The 17,598-nt window shown below is 37.5% G+C and overlaps 1 protein-coding gene across 1 annotated transcript; it reads right to left on the bottom strand.

Annotated features, from left to right (window-relative positions):
- Positions 1-1,251: 1,251 nt before the first annotated feature.
- Positions 1,252-17,276, bottom strand: zgc:171566. The gene is made up of 9 exons (XM_004068902.5): positions 17,142-17,276; positions 14,057-14,171; positions 13,739-13,789; positions 13,291-13,375; positions 10,895-11,033; positions 9,733-9,839; positions 9,299-9,389; positions 8,959-9,096; positions 1,252-3,168 (listed from the first exon to the last, which is right to left on the bottom strand). The coding sequence occupies exons 1-9, from the start codon at positions 17,239-17,241 to the stop codon at positions 3,047-3,049; spliced, it is 948 nt and encodes a 315-aa protein (XP_004068950.1). The 5' UTR covers positions 17,242-17,276; the 3' UTR covers positions 1,252-3,046.
- Positions 17,277-17,598: the final 322 nt, after the last annotated feature.

Below are 17,598 nucleotides of genomic sequence, written 5' to 3'. Positions count from 1 at the left end.
GTTTTGTTTTGTTTTTGTTTCTTTCTTATTTTGTCTTTCATAGTTGAGTTATACCTACAAATAAAAGTCCAGGCCTCTCATCTTTTTAACTGGGAGAACTTGCACAATTGGTGGCTGACTAAATACCTTTTTGCCCCACTGTATTTCATTAATTCATCATTTCAAGCTCTCACAAATAATTTTGTGAAAATTAATAAAACCAAAAAGTGAATGAAAACAAGTAATGTTCACACATTGATTTAAATGAACATGGAAAAAAGCACATTTTTGAGTCATGAAGCATCATTCTGTTGCTTCTTAATATTGTTTCAGTTAGTCTCCTTCATTTGAATACAAAAATTACATTTTCTTTATCACTTAATTTGTGATACAGATTTGACTGTATATCTGTTTTTTAAAGGGGTTAAAGGCTTTAAAGATTCTCCTCATAAATCTATTTTAGATTACACAGAATCAGGGTGACATCTAGTGGAAGCTGAGAAAACAAAGTAAATGCTCAGCATTTTTTTTTTGTTCAGTATTTAGTAGTATTTTTATTAGTAGTTGGACTTAAATCAATTTTAATCAAATGTTTTGTTTGGACTTTAAGTCTTACTATACATATACTTATATATTTTTTTATTCCCTAAAAGTTACAGACAAAACACATGCAAAACTCAACATATAAGCATATAAAATGCTTATTTTTCCCTTTTATTCATTAAACAGTTGCACTTGAACTGTAATTGAGAACATCTTTCAATGCACATTTGATGCCTCAGGGGAATTTTTTTTTTCTTTTTTGTTGTTTTGATTTCTGCAGCTCTTTGCTTGGAAGGATTATTTTTCTTTTTTTTAACCCTTGTGCTATCTTAGATGACCCCACCCTTACATTGACGTGTTATTCCTACCATGACAAAGGTGGATAAAGGTGGAAAATTTCATGTAATCCATGGACACCAGTGAAGATCACAGATCATTGAAGAAAAATGGTTCAGAGCACTGTCTAGTGGGTCTAGATGACCCAACTCCCAATGTTAAAGTGCCTAGGATAGCACAAGGGTTAATTGAGGATGTTTAAATAGTAAGTTCTTTAAAAAAAATTAAATAAGGAGACTTTAAGTTCTCTGAAGACTCAAAATGCAAATTTACAAAACATTTAAACGATGATAAATTTATAATTTTAAATGTTAAATTTTGTCTGAGTTTCATAATTAAAATGCACACTAAAGGGTAAAAGCTAAAAAAAATAATAACAAAGGGACACCCAGATAAATTCAATTCCTTTATTATATCATTTGAGTTTTCAGAAACGACACCGTCCCTTGCACATTCATTGGTTTAATGCATTTGAACTCACTGAGCTGCCATGAACAAATGCATGTTGGATACAGAAAGCTCTGGACAGTTTTAGGAAAAGGATGCAGACACATTCAGTTGACTTTGGTACACTTTCTTTGGCTATAAAAATGAACAAGGCTCAAATTGTGCAATAAAACACTTTAAGTTGTACATTTGAAGAAAAGATATCAGTTAAACCTCTAAGAAACATAGATAAAATGTGCATTTTAATGTAATTTTTAGCGTTTTGAGATTCCATTTAATTTTCAGACAAACACAACACTACAGGAGGGACACAGACAAATGATTATGCAGCCATGTTTGTAGTCCCACATAAGAGAAGGAGCTACTGAATGGAATAATGCCACACATCCAACGGCGCAAAAACAAAAGAAAAAAAACAATAATCATTTTACAGGCGTTTTGGTGCCAAGACTTTTGACTGGCAATGCATTCTCTTTGTTCTTATCTAGAAAAAAACCTCATCTCATCATTCTCACATTTATCAAATAGAAATAATTTTATAAATTTGTATTGACCTACGACGGGAAAATATATTTTATTTTTTTACGGTGAGAAAAAAAAGCATGTGTGTGTTTTTATGTGGTGTATGTAAACTTCTGGTTTCAACTTTAAACCTAAAAAAAATGTTGTTTTCCTTCTGAAATATTAACAGTCCTGTTCACATGAATCATTTGTAAGACTCAACTCCCTTAATTCCTAAATCTCTTTAAGAAAAGTATAATTTTATATAATCAGACAAAAGCTAATGGAAAGAGGTTGACAAAAAAAAAATCCAAACATTTTACATCACAGTTTTTATCCTTCCTCAGAATTGTTTTTTAAAAAGATTAAAAAAGAATGCTGTAAATGTCTCTATTCTATAAAGTTTCTACTAGGAGAGCTATTAAAGGTGCAATCTTTTACAAACATGGGTGCTTCAGGGGGCAAAACTGTTACATTTTCCCCCCGAGCTGTAAAATTTCAGGAAAAGAACAGAATCACATTTTCACCATTTTGGGTCCCAGACTTTTCCAAAGTTATCTAGAAAGTAAAACTAAAATGTTGTGCAGGAGAACTTAACTTCAGAAGATGAGAATGGTCGGTCGTATCTACTGAAATTATTTTGAGACTCTCCAATAAATCTTTATCCATCCTGACCCAATTCTTATAAAGATTTATTAATAAAAGATAACAACTGTTGTCTTCAAAATCTTTAGAAAATGAGCAACTGGGTAATTTGGGGTATTCTGGGTAATTAATTTCCAATGAAAATCTATTTTGGATTGCAGGACAACCAGCTTGATAACAAGCTTCTTGATAATGATCTGTAGTTTTATTGCGTTCTCAGTTTTTGTTATTTTATGAGTTAAGTCATAATGAAAGAAAAAAAAAGGATAAGTGACCGCTGTCGTCTTCTGTATCAAACAGTTTTGAATCTATTAAAAAGTTGAAACAGAAGAATTTGTAAATTTTCTCATAAATTCTGTTCTTTTAAAATCTTAAGTATGACTCTTCTAGCTCACAGTTGTCCATATTTAGAGCATACATTCATAATAATGGTTAAAAAAAGTAAAGTGTTTGTTTTTCTACCACACTTTGAATTTTTTGTTCTCCAGTGTTAACTATTACATTCTGTTGCCTTTGAAAAAACAAAAGTTTTACTTTTGTTTGTTTGTCTCCAGAATAACTGAGCAAAGGTCTGTTTTAGCTTCAACCCAGTTCATTAATCAAAGTAATAGTTCTGCACAAAGATGCTGTCGGTGCCTCTGAAGACAGGCAAAAAGTTGTAAATAAGAGCTTTTTCTTCCTCAGCCGTGCTGGAAAAATGGTGCTGGTTCTTCTTAGCTGAAAGAGACAAAATGAGTGATGAGTGAACACAAACTGAACCCATACAGTAATTTAGCAAAAGGGACAAGAGAAACCATCAGGTTGAATGTCCTGAAACAAGGTGTGGAGCTTTAATCAGGATGTAAAGAAAATTAATTTAAGATAAAAAAAAAATTTGATAACTAAACTGAATGTAAATGTTGACAAAAAACCTGTAAAATATAAACAATTGCAAAAAAAAAAGATTCTTTATCAATTAACCCTCGTATTATCCTTAAATATTACTCACACATTTCCCCCTTGGGGTCATTTGGCCCCAGGGATATTTGCCTTCAGAAAATGATTTACATAAAATTGTTAACCATGCAAACTTTATGTTGCCCAAGTTCTACTGTTCTAGTGATTACAGGACTCTTATCTAAAGTCTTGTACCAAGGAGTTAAACGAATAATCATCCATGTAGGTGCTGTCGATATCAGAAAAGAACAGTCCGAACGTTTGAAAAAAGACTTCATCAAGTTATTTGAAGAGATTGACAAAGTAGAGGTTGAAGCATTCATCAGCGGACCTCTTCCTAACATCGATGGGGTGTCACTCAAGTTCAGCCGTCTGTTTCAGCTGAACAATTGGCTCTCCAGAGAGTGTGCTTCCAGAGGATTGCATTACATTGAGAACTTCAATACATTCTGGAAGCGAAAGGACCTTTTCATGGGAAGAGGCCCACACCTGAACAGAGGTGGAGCAAGAGAGTTAGTGAAGAACCTCCTCCACGCTCTGGGGCATAGAGGCCAAGGCCCTGAAAAGGCAGTAAGGAAGGACCGAGCCAGTGTCCCAGGAACCACAGCACAACGGCAACAACAACTACCTCCATCAACACCGGTCAATGACTTGGATCCGGCAGCACCAGCACCACAACCACCTCCACCTAAGGACTCAGCTCCACCAGCATTACAGCAACCACCTCCATCTAAGGACTCACCTGCACCAGCACCACAACAACTACCGCCAGCTAAGGACCCAGCTGCAGAACCACAACAACAACCACCAGATTTGGCCCCAGAAATTCCACCATCTGACCAGCTGTGGGCGCCCCCTGCTACATCTACTCCCAGTGAAGACTCACTTTCCTTTTCGTCCCCCCCACTTTCACCCATGGCCCTACCTAGCCATTTTGATAGCCTCATCAAGTCAGGAATTAAGATGGCTCCCCTAACACCTGTGAGCCTCACACCACACAGGAGCTCTCCTACCCCTCCAGCGCCCCCTCCTCATCCTTCACCCAAAGTCCCTCCAACACGGCCTTCATCCAAACCCCCTCCAACACGCCCCCTCCGTCGTTCACCCAAATCCCGTCCAGCTCCCACTCCTCCCGGTCCATCACCCAAACTACCCTCAACTCAACCTCTCCTGCGCGCCTCTAGACGTGCTATTCCCCGGAGCTAGGATGAAACGGGCCCCCAGTGTCCTAGGAAAGGTCATGTCAAACTGGGGCCCTGTGATGAACAGCTTCCTTCTGGTGCTATACCTGTAGTTGCACCACGTAGAATGCAAAAAAGGGCAGTTAGACTGTCCAATCAAAGAGATCTAGTTCACATCCCTTGCAAGAAGGTTTTGACCAGTCCCAAGGAAACTAATCTCAAACTTGCTGCACTCAATGTCAGATCTTTATGCAACAAATCATTTTTAATCAATAATCTTATCTCTTCTTTTAATCTTGATTTTATGTTTTTAACTGAAACATGGCTTGACAAAAACACAGGAAACATAGTTCTAGTCGAATCAACTCCCCCCAACTACAAACATGAATCGGAAATACGAGAAAATAAAAAGGGTGGAGGCGTTTCTGCACTGTTTAGAGATAATATTGCAACCCGCAGACTATCATTTGGTGTGTTTTCATCATTTGAGTATGTGTCCTTTAAGATTGAGTTAAAACAAACTCCTCCCTTACTCTGCATAGTTATGTACAAACCTCCTCAGCACAGCCAAAGTTTCATTGATGATTTCACTGAAATGCTCTCAGTTGTGTGCACAGACTTTGATGGTGTAGTCATTACAGGTGATTTTAATGTTCATGTTGATAATGTCAATGACAGAAATGCAAAAGAGCTCAATGCTGTCCTTGAAACCTTTGGTCTAATTCAGCATGTGAGTTGCCCCACCCACAGCAGAGGGCACACTCTGGACCTGCTCATCACAAGGGGGGTTACTATTTACAATGTCAGTGTGGTTGATGTCGCCCTCTCTGATCATTTCTGTGTATTCTTTGACCTGTCTGTTGCTCCCAAACCACCGCCTGGCCCTGCAGTTGTCCAAAGGAGACAAATAAATGAGAGCACTAGGGCACAGTTTGTAGAAATGATAAACCCTGAAAACGTCTCTGGTGCCAATGTTGATGAAATGCTGAATTCTGTTACTTCTAGCATCTTGAATGTTCTGGATGCCATTGCCCCTATGAAAGTTCAATTGAGAAAACATAGACAGAAAGCTCCCTGGAGGAATGATGATCTAGTCAGGGCACAGAAACAACAGTGCCGCAGAGCCGAGTGAAAGTGGCGCAACTCAAAACTCCAGGTTCATTATGGAATATATAAGGCGGAGTTGTACGCTTATAACCAGATCTTATGCAGAACAAGGGAAAGGTACTTCTCTGAAATAATTGGAAGTTGCAGCAGCAACTCTCGTATCCTGTTCACAACAGTTAACAGATTAACTAACCCTCCAACCCAGCTACCAATAGAATTGGTTTGTACACCTAAATGTAATGAGTTTGCTGTATTTTTCAATGACAAGGTTCAGGGCATTAAAAAAGCCATCAACTCCACAACACATATAACTATCGAACGGCCACCTACTCACTCTAAGCTGACTCACTTTATACCTGTCACTGACCAAACTGTCCAAGAGACCATCACCCGTCTGAGCTCGTCTACATGCTGCCTTGATGTGTTACCCACTAGATTTCTAAAGTCTGTCTTGAACAGTGTGTTGCCATCAATTACTCAAATAGTTAACATGTCTCTTCAATCTGGAATATTTCCAGAGGCCTTAAAAACTGCAGTCATTAAACCCCTCCTGAAAAAGAGCGGTCTTGATCCCACTGTACTGAATAATTACAGACCTATCTCTAATCTGCCATTTTTAGGAAAAGTCCTTGAAAAAGTTGTCTACCAACAGCTCACTGACTTTCTCTTATTAAACAATTCGTTTGATGTTTTCCAGTCAGGTTTTAGACCCCATCATAGCACAGAAACTGCTCTTATCAAGGTAACCAATGACATCCGCCTGAACACTGATGATGGAAAAGTCTCTGTCTTAATCCTGCTAGACCTGAGCGCTGCCTTTGATACTGTTGATCATGGGATCCTTTTGCACAGACTCCAAGACTGGGTTGGCATCTCTGGATCTGCCCTAAGTTGGCTCAAGTCTTATCTAGAAGACAGGAAATATTTTGTTGAAATTGGGAGTTGTGTCTCAGACTACATGGGCTTGAATTGTGGTGTGCCCCAGGGATCGATCCTGGGACCCCTTCTGTTCAACCTCTACATGCTGCCACTAGGGCAGTTAATACGCAGTAATAACATATCTTATCACAACTATGCAGATGATACTCAGATCTATGTGTCACTGACAACAGGTGAATATTGGCCGGTGGATTCACTCAGCCACTGCCTCCAACAGATCAGCGCGTGGATGCAGAACAACTTTCTCCAGCTAAACTCAGACAAGACCGAAGTTATTGTTTTTGGCCCACAGAAACAAAGAGAAATTGTCAGCAGCTACCTTCATTCTCTGTCTCTCAAACCCTCAAATCAAGTCAGAAATCTAGGGGTAATCATGGACTCTGACCTGAACTTTAACAGCCATATCAAGTCAGTAACATCCGCGGCATTTTACCACCTGAAAAACATTGCCAAAATCAAAAACATAATCTCAAAGCGAGACCTGGAGATACTTATCCATGCATTTGTCTCCAGTAGGTTAGACTACTGTAACGGCCTGCTCACCGGCCTGTCCAAACGAGCTGTAAAACAGCTTCAGTACATCCAGAATGCTGCTGCTCGAGTCCTGACCAAAACCAGGAAGTATGATCACATTAGTCCTGTGCTCAGGTCTTTGCACTGGCTCCCTGTACCTCAAAGAATAGACTTCAAAGCAGCTCTGCTTGTGTACAAGTCTCTCCATGGCCACGCACCAAAGTACATCTCTGACATGTTAGTGCCATATGAACCATCTCGTACTCTGAGGACAACAGGGGCCGGCCTCCTGTTGATTCCCAGAGTCAGAACTAAACAAGGGGAATCAGCGTTTCAATATTCTGCAGCTAAAATCTGGAACAGCCTCCCTGAAGGCGTAAGACAGGCCTCTTCTGTGTTCATGTTCAAATCTAGACTTAAAACATTTCTGTTTAGCCGTGTATATGACTGAAAGGTCCTATCTGCACCTTTCTTTCCTTCCTTTCTTTTTAAATCTTTTTTTTCTTCTTCCTTTTCTTTTAAAGTAAATTTTATGTTGATTATTTCTATGATGTATTGTGATTTTAATGCATTTTTCTGTTTTGTGAAGCACCTTGAATTACTTTGTGTACGAATTGTGCTATACAAATAAACTTGCCTTGCCTTGCCTTAACCAAGTTTTTTGTGTCAGGCACATTGTTTATTTGTTGAATATATAAATAACCCCTGATAATGAAACAGATCAGTGGGTTGACCTGTTCTCTAGCACCACCATCAGGCAAAACTTTTAAATTAGCATTAATGTATCTTGAAAAGTTTTCATACAAATCTTCTCAAATTTACTGACAACATTAATGACCACAAGAGTCTGAACCCTATTGGTTTTGGTGATGATATGACCTTTGCTGTAGTGCCACCGTCAGGTTAAACTTTCAGTTTTAGAGTTAGTGGTTCTTGAAAAATTTTCATCTAAATCTTTTCTAATTTGGGGTGCACATTCATGACTCTCCCAGAATAAAGCATATTGGCTGATGTTAGTGATCCCCTTTCCTTTTATGAACATATTTATTTACTTATTTTTATCTCCTTTTTTGTGACATATTTGTGGTTATTCACTATAAAGTCTCACTTACCCCTCCTCTTTTGTTAGCCGGGCTTGGGACCGGCAGTGGCAGAGTAAGATTTTTTTTCTTTTTCTTTTTTAATGTTTTAGTGTGAAACAGAAAAACATAGTGACAACATAAGTCAGATAGTCAGAACATGGAAGTGTTCTTTATGCCCAGAGTTGAGCTTTTAGTCTGCACTATTGTACACAGGATGTGCAGAAAGTTTGTGGATGCTCCTTGCAGAGATATTTCTTGCTAATTTGAGAGATAAGATGAGACATAGAATTGTCTGACATTCTTTGGTGGCAATCAAAACATTAGCTATTTATCTAAAAGATGAAAATCTAAATATTTTTGCCTGATTTTTTTTTTTATTTCCTATTTTAATTTTCTTGAAGTCTTTTCATGACTGAAAATGTATTTTTTATCCATGTTTATTTTCATCAAATCCACCTTCAAAAATATTAATTTATGAAATATTTCATGATAATTGCCATTTTGAAGAACTTATGTGATATTATGAAACTAAAGAAGGGAAAAAAATCTACACATTTTCCAATGACTTTAGGGATAAAAACTTAGATTTACAAACACTTTACAGTTTGGTTCTTTTTTACCAAAGTATCCAGAAGAACAATTCCAACTAATTTGATTTTACATCATTTTATCTTCTTCCCAGAGTTAAAGCAAACATTGACAAACAAAGTAATGAAATGAAAAAAGTACTAAGAAATGTTCTGCTTTACCTTCAGATACAAAGAAGCTAGCCGTGTAGAAACTGGTTCTTATGGCGGCGAAGGAGTGAACCATGCCGGGCTTATCAATCCACTCGAAGGTGCTTTTCTCTGGATGCCACTGAACGGCATAAAATGGGTAACGGTTGGCTGTGGAAATGCAAAATTATTGTCAGCATTCCATTTTAAAAAAAAAGAAATTGGATTAAAATTCACAAAAATAAAAATGTTAGTAACGGGAATGCTGTGCCATCTAGAGGTCAAATTTTGAGCTGATATTCATGTGTAGCAGGAACGTTCAGTGCAGGGGGCTGATGTGATGGGAATCCTTCTAGTCAATGAGGTCTGGTACCTTCCATGGTGGAGATGAACTCTTTCCTCCCATCACTGTTTATTGACAGGACCCGGTAAAACCGCTTCAGCTTGGCGTTCTTGCTGTAGTTCTGTAGGTTAAAACACAGATTGGTTTGGTTTTTGATTTATGGTATAGCAAGTCTGCCAAAGGTTATGTTTTTTTTTTTAGTTTAATAGATTCCTATACTGTTAAAGGTGAATATAATAATAACTTCTGGGACAGTCTTCGCAGGTTTTCATTTCCTTAACCCCTGAATTTGATAGATTGAATTTTGCTTTATCCTATATTCATCCTCCCTGGAGTAAAAATAATTTCCGTGGGCACTGTTCATCAATTGGCTTCCATCTGAAGGGTTTAACAGGTACAACAGTATTTTTTTAAAGCTGTCATGGCCATGGAAGAAAACAAAATGAGGAGGAGAGACCAAAAACCTGAACTGAAAGACTCCAGCTGTGGAAGTTGGAAGTGATGTTTTCATTAGCCAGAGACTGCAACAGGTCTTTGGGAAAACTCCGGAACAATCGGCTGGACTTGGCTGCTGTAGAGTGAAAACACAATAATGTCCGGTTAAGTCTCGACTGCTTGGAGACCCTTGCAAGCTTTTAAACTTGTTTGGTAGAACTTTATCAAATACAACTATTTTTTTTTAAACAGAATCAAAGCATAGTTGGGCCCTCCCAAGAGTAACTGGTTATTTTTGGACATCAACATTTGGGCACAACTGAGGTCTTTCTGTGTTCCTCGTCTAATGTTCTGATGTTCCAACTCCACTCATGGGGGAAGCTACAATCCAAAGCCATCTTGAGGGTTTGAAATGTATAAGGGTCAACTGAAAAATGAAAGCTTGCCCTGTCTTCTCCTTGTTTCTGATTTTACAGACTAATAATACATTTTAAAGAAACACAGATTCTAGAATGGATCCTGCTTGTTGCAGGTATCTTTACTTTAATATGGTCCTACAGTAAAAGTGGTAAAGTGTTGTTCTAATTTTTTACTACAACACAGATGGAATTTGTGTTTATTTAAAAATAATAATCATCTTAAAATTTTTCAAATTAGATTTTAGCTACAAATAGTCTGACGGCACAGACACTTTCCTGCTTTCCTTCGTTCACACCTCACTCGGCAACATTCAAGCGACCCCTTCCAATGAAACGTCTCTATAATTGCACGTAAATGCCTGTTTTGGGCCTCTTCCAACTGTAGATGGCAGACATGAGCTAGTAAACAGTAGGGAAAAAAAACAAAGAACAAGCCCCTCCCTGCTTGACCAGTGTGAACACTATAGGTTCAACACTTGTTCTTGAACACGAGTGAGAAAGTAGCATTAAACTTGTTGTTGGTATCGCTAGTTCATGCATTTTTTCTTTGTGCCTCAAAATGAGGCTTTTGAGAGGAATTTTAAATAAATATTTAACCCATAAGAACCCAGACCCAATTTTTCTTAAAAATAAAATGTGTAATTTTCCACAAAACGTGTCGACCACAGAATCCATTTCTGATATTTTCTGTTACACTGATGTCTCCATGGGTTCTTATGAGCTAAATACTGTTCACAGAGTTGTGCTTTCAAGTCAGAAGAAAAAGAAAAACCTGTTGTGAATTTGAGAGGCAGAGCCACGGCTTTGGTGTCAGTCAGAGTAAGCAGATTTTTATTGGCTGTAAGGACGGTGAGCTGCTGGAAACCTTGGCAAGTTCCCCAGATAGGAAAGTAGTCTCCAGCATCATTGGCCTACGGGAGAAATATATAAAAAAAAAGAAACTGTAGTGATTTATGAACAGGAATGTTTGCAAAACTGTTATTTTCTAGTTTCTGTTAGTGATTTGATTCCAATTTAAAAACTTTTACTGAAGGAACACTTTACAACCTAAATTCTGACAAGGTTAATTCTTTAGCCTTTAGGTTTTAACTGGAAAAAAGTACTTTTTCCCCCATTCAAATTGGCTTTTTTTTCTCCTCAATGCAATCTTTACAGATCTTAAAATAGCAAAAACAGACAACGGTTAGAAAAACACAAAACTTGAAAAACATTTAGATGAAAAAACGCTAATGAATCAACCAGTCACGTGTTTGAAATGTCTGATGCAAATTGTTACAGAATTTTACAAAGATGGACAGATGCTCTAAAATGTGTCATGGTGAGTTAAAAGATTGTAAAAATCTAGGTTTAACATTCAATTGCAAAAGCGTTGCAAATTTCCTCATCTACAGTGCAAAAAATCTTGAACACAAAATAGGGAAAAGGCAGATTATCACAGCAAATGTGATTTCTGCAGATAACAACTTGAGCAAAATTATTCAAAAACTGAGGTATATTTGAATGTGGTTATCCTCATCTGAGTGCAAATTGTGACAGATGTCAAAATAGCCCAGCCAATCTAACCCACATGTTCTGGTCATGCTCTGCTCTGGTGAATTATTGGTCTACAATTTTTAAAACTTTATCAGACGCACTCGATATCAGTTTACAGCCTAGTGCAGAAGCAGCCATATTTGGTGGTTCACACCAAAACCCAGATACATTAAGAAAAAGACAAAAAGACATTCTTGCTTTTGCTACTCTAATAGCAAGGCGCCGTATATTATTGCACTGGAAATCTAAGGACCCACCCAGGGTTTCCCAGTGGCTGACTGATCTAATGCAACTATTGCAACTTGAAAAAATAAAATATTCAGTTCAGGGATCGAAGGACAAATTTTTCTCAATCTGGGGCGCGGTTTTAGATCACTTTGACAAACTCAGAATTCTACCTGAGGCCTCTTCACATTCTACCATCACATCTCAGTAGTTTATAGTTTAAAATATTCCAACTGTTCTTAAATATTATTAGCACTCTTAGTATTATTATTATTCTTTTTCTTTCATATAAATATCACATCAGCTTTATATGTTGCTATATTTCTTTATTTTATGTTGCCACTTGGCTGATCGATTTGGCCATCGAGTTGATCACATAGAGATATGCTTTTGTTATATTGGACAATATATATCTTATCCTTGTCTTGCAAACCATGGAGAAGGGGGGGGGGGGGGTTCGAGGTGCGTTGTATTGTTGTTGAAACTGGCCATGTTGTATTACAAATATGAAACTGTATCTTTGTTTCATTGTGTTTCATGTATGTAACAATTCTCTTTTTGTTTGCAATAAAAACAAATTGGAAAAAAAATATTTGAATGTGGTCTAGAAGTGCTGTAGTGTTTTGTGGACCTAGACTCATCTGTGATAGAAAGTTGCAAAGTGTTTTATGGTCGGACCAGTTCAAACGGAACAATCTTGTTTGTCCTCCACATCCTCCTGGTTAAAGAGCAGAGGGACCTTAAAGGGGGTTCCGTTCTCAAACCAGAATCTCTGATGGTCTAGGTGTACATAAGTCTATGGACAACATGCACTTTTTGGATTAATATTACATAGTAAAACTACATTTAAGACTTTAGAGAACATTTATCACCCACTAAATCTTATCTTTGTCAGGCAAGACCTACTTTCTACAAACCATGGCTTCATCTTGTAAGAGTTCAGGCATTGCAAAGCCTTCACCTTCACCTTTAGGAAACGTTTGGAGCATCATTAAACTAAATACTCAGAAGATAACCAAAGTCTTTAGCAAAAGACTGCGGCCAAAAATAACAACAACAAAGCTCCTAACACCCAGAACTCTTTTTTTTTCTAAAGAAGAACTGACGTACAATAAACTCATCTCTGCCCAAATTACTCCAGATCTGCAGTAGGCATCACATTTAAAAAGAGCACATTTTCTGGATTAAAGTGTGAGTTTAATCATTCTACATATTGTTTTCAATATATTTCTCATGTTAATAAATACTATTATCGATGTTTTGTTGTGAATAAAGTGTAAATTTGGTTTAAAAGGCTTGTAGTTCACATGTTTTTTTTTTATCTAAAAATGCTTCCTTTTCTTTCAGAATTCAGACTTGTAGCGGTTGTAATGAAGCTCAGAAGCTGCATCTACACATTAAATATCATACCCTTATAGCCATGCTGTAGAAGATCTTGGAAACTCGACTGAACTGTGACTTCTGAATATCTACATCTCCTCCTGGCAGCAGAAGCCTGAGAAAACGGCAAAGAAAATGATTGGAGTTTACAGTTTTTAGACATTTTCGAGAGATTACACCATAAACAGAAATAAACATTACATAAAGATACATTAAAAGGACACTTCTCTGTACAATCGTTCACAAGCAATCTTAAATACTAGTTGTTCAGCCAAGAAATACACAGGAACTTTGTATACGTAAGTAAAAACAAATGAGCAGATGCTAGTTTCTGTGATTGTTAGCAACATTTTGCATTGCAGACTTTATTGTAGCTGTAAAACAAGATTGTTTCTGCTCTGCTTTGAAGAGTAATAACTCAAAGATCGAAAGGGATTTTATTTAAATAGAAATAAGTAAAAAGAAAACCTCCACTCACCCATTTATTGATTGGAAAAGCTTAGTATATTCTTCATCTGTTAAGTTAATTCTGGTAAAGAACAAAAAGCACAAAAAGAAAATAGTTAATCAAATTCAACTTTTCTCTCTTTGCAAACCACGTCGCTGATGATAACAAATATTTACAACCAAGTCAGATTGTAAACATTACTTTAGTTATTGCTTTACTAACAAAAAAAGGTTGAGGTAAAAACGTTTAAAAAGGAGTATGTATCTATAACAATACTGGAAAAACTAAATTAAAAAAGTCTTGATTTTAATGAATGAATTCTTCTCATTATGACTTCTGTTGCCTCACCGTATGGGTGCAACACGGGCTCCTGCACTCTCCAGGAATTTGACATATGAAGCGGCGATGTAGGAGGAGCCCCGAGCAAACGCATCCTTTGGAAGATTCTCCTGAGCCAACACGCCTGCAGAGAGAAACAAACACGCCTTTTTTACAATATAGATATTTAAGGACATATCATTTCTGTGAACAACTGAAACAACTTATTTAGGGAAAAAAAAAATTAAATTACTAAAGGAACAACAGATAACCTTTATTTAAGATCTAGCTCTTCCCACTTAAGTCATGGTGACGAATCCCATTGTGATTAACACCAATTTCTATCAGGACAAAACTGAAAAAATACTATTTTAATTTGCTCAAATTTATACACTCATTTAAACGTCCATTTTTAATATAGGATGATTTTTTTTGTGAGCAATTCATGCAAACTTGTATTTCTCTTACATGTTAGTTTGACGGTAGAGCACAGGTCTAGTTATGCTGTTTTTTTTCTCTTCTGTTATCCTTTGTGGAGAAACAAGTAATTTCCAGTCTCTCAACAGCAACAACCCCCCTAAAGTTTGGACCAAGCAGCATTTTATGTGCAGAGCTCGTGAAGAACAAACCATTACTTTATTGCTGGGGCTTCTTCCACTGAAACAAAGCTATCTAATACATTGTTAAACACGTTGATTTGATTTTTTTTTTCTACATGAACGCATCAAACTGTATTTTCCATCTCATATTGTTTTAACACATGCCTCCTCACAAAATACAAAATAAAAATAAAAAAATGTAAAAACCTAACACACCGTCACCACCCCCAGTCCCTCAGCTCAATGGTTTCTTCCAAAACCTTAAGCAGGTGATCATTTGATTGAAAAACCATTTGCCCAAACATCCAGGAGAGGACATAAGACAGGTGAGATTTATGGACATTAATTTTAAGATATATTGCTTAACACTGCTCGTTGAACTTTAGTATTATATTTTGTTTTCATAAAAATCCATTCGTTTCTGCAAGTCACGACTAATCAGGGCAACTTTCATTGTATAGTATGGAGCTTTAACCATGCAAGCACATATCAGGACTTGATGAAGGCAAAAAAACAAAACAAAAAAAAAGGCAGCAACAGAGAGCTGGTAAACAATGTCATGCAAATTATAGTTTGAAAATGTCCCAGTATCCTTTAGGTCTCACTCTGATCATCTTTTAATCTATTTTCAAAAATGTTCCCAGTGGTTTTCAATTATGATTATGATTTTACTTTGTAAAAATAACAAACCAAACCGTGTTGGTATCTATTACAAAGTTTTAGCAGAGCAGAAATAGTTTATTAGAAATGGGCCTCAGAGACAAACTGTGCAGCTGGATTGCTCACCGTTCTGGATGCACCAGTAATGTCAGGCTGTCTGAATTCCCACCCAAAGCCCTAACTACTGAAAAACTATATAGTGCGGGACTATTTATTAGTGCCCTGGATTTTTAAAACAATTCGGGCACCCTGCTCACTACTTTTTATTTTTTTTATATGACAAATATGACATTGAATTCACTAAATTAATCTCATTGATTAAACGTTTGGAGACGACTATTTATGAATCCACTGTGTTCTGAAAATGAAAATGTTATTTATTAAAAGAATACATTTAAATACATTTTCTTTGCAACAATTGTTCAAATGCATTGGGGTCTATGTTCGCCAACCTAGTGAGCATCGATGCACACTAGCAGAGACTTCTGGGAAATTTCTAGGGCACTGGATCTTGTAATTGTAGATTCAGACAGCACTACAAAATGGTGAACGGTGCATTGTGTAGTGAAGAAATCTGAACACATCCTTACTTTGGGGTAGTGAGGGGCTGTGAGCTAGCAGGAAAGTGTAAACAGATGGATGACAGGGAAGTAGGAGGTGGACTAACTTCTCACAAATGGTCCCGCCCACAACTCAGGTGAATTTCTAATGAACTGCAGTTCTGTAGAAACTGTCCTAGAAAATTACACTTTTTTTTCCGCCTAAAAAGGGATAGTCGTAATAAAAAGACCACTGGAATTGTGGAAATGCTTTTAAAATGCAAAAAAAAAAAAAAAAAAATCAGTCTGACTTTTTAAGAGCACATTTTCATGTTCATGAGTTGCTAAATTAAAGTAGATCATACCTCTCAGACACAGAGCAGCTGTTATTCTGACAAAACATTAAGTGGTGTAAATCAGGACTTTTCTTAACCCTTATGCCATTTTAGATGACCCCACCCTTACATTGACGTGTTATTCCTACCATGACAAAGGTGGATAAAGGTGGAAAGATTTCATGTAATCCATGGACACCAGTGAAGATCACAAGTCATTGAAGAAAAAAGGTTCAGCGCACTGTCTAGTGGGTCTAGATGACCCAACTCCCAATGTTAAAGTGCCTAGGATAGAACAAGGGTTAATGCTGACTTCTACAATGTCACTGAAAACATCCCTCTGACTTTGCCTACAGAAGCTGTCACTTTTGTTACCATCATCATTTCTCTTCTGATGGTTGCCAGACTTAAAATTTCCAGGGGTGAGAGTTGTGTCTAAAATTCAGTTTTAGTATACATTTTGACTGTTTTAAAATCTCAATCCGTTTTCTTGGTTTTGTGCAATCCCATCAGGTTGTTTTTTTTTTTTATTGTTTTTTTTTTGGGTTTTATCTACATAACTTTAAATTTCAAGTGGAAAACTTAAGTTTTGGAGGAATTCTTTAAATTATTATAACCAAAATAAAAAAAGACGTTTTTTCTTCCTTTTACAAAAAACCAAAAAAAAACCAAACCTATTAAACTAAAATGCAATTATTTTTACTTTTAATTTTTACAACAGTGTTGCGTTTTAAAGACACGTCCAACTTTTAGAAGTAGTCTAACCTAAAGATCGTCTATAAGGAAGATGCTCTGACCACACGTGGATCATGAACGCAGACCGAACGTTGTTTTGGAATACTAAAGGCACGCAGTCGCATCCACTGGACTCACACAGTCCCACCCACGCACACCTTCATTTTCTGGAACATTCTGGCAGAGTTACATAAGAGCTGTCATGATGTGTGTCCGGACAGGAACGTCAGGTTTCTGACAACCTTACCGATGATAGGCCGGTCAGTGAGCTGCTGGCTTCTCCCCGGCGCGCATGCGAGGACCGCGGCCAGCAGCACCGCGAAGACTGCCGCAGCCGGCCGACCCATCCACAACTCCCAACGATGAGCTCCAAAAACACAGAAGGATGACGGGACGGCGGAGGCTAAGCCTGGAGGAGGAAGGAAGGAAGGAAGGAACGGCGCTGCGGGAGAAGATGCTGCCTCTGTGGAATGATGCTACGTAACCGACAGAGTCAGACAGCTCCTCTACTTAAAACCTGAGAGGTTTGTCATCACCGCTCTACCAACCGGCGTCTGATCAGTCACGTGGTGAGAGTCGGTCCTCCTTTAACACATGTCCATACAGGTAGCTCGGAATGTTCCAGTTTTCCCCATCCACGGGGGTGGATTTTGTTCAAAGAACAACCTCCTGTGTTATTAAAGAGCAAAAATCGAAAATAAAAA

The sequence above is a fragment of the Oryzias latipes genome, chromosome 5, assembly GCF_053564925.1.
Source record: "Oryzias latipes strain Hd-rR chromosome 5, Olatipes_Hd-rR_3.1".
In the NCBI taxonomy this organism is placed as follows: Eukaryota; Metazoa; Chordata; class Actinopteri; order Beloniformes; family Adrianichthyidae; genus Oryzias; species Oryzias latipes.
The sequence above is the reverse complement of the archived record's forward strand: the minus strand, read 5'-3'. Positions and strand labels throughout refer to the sequence as shown.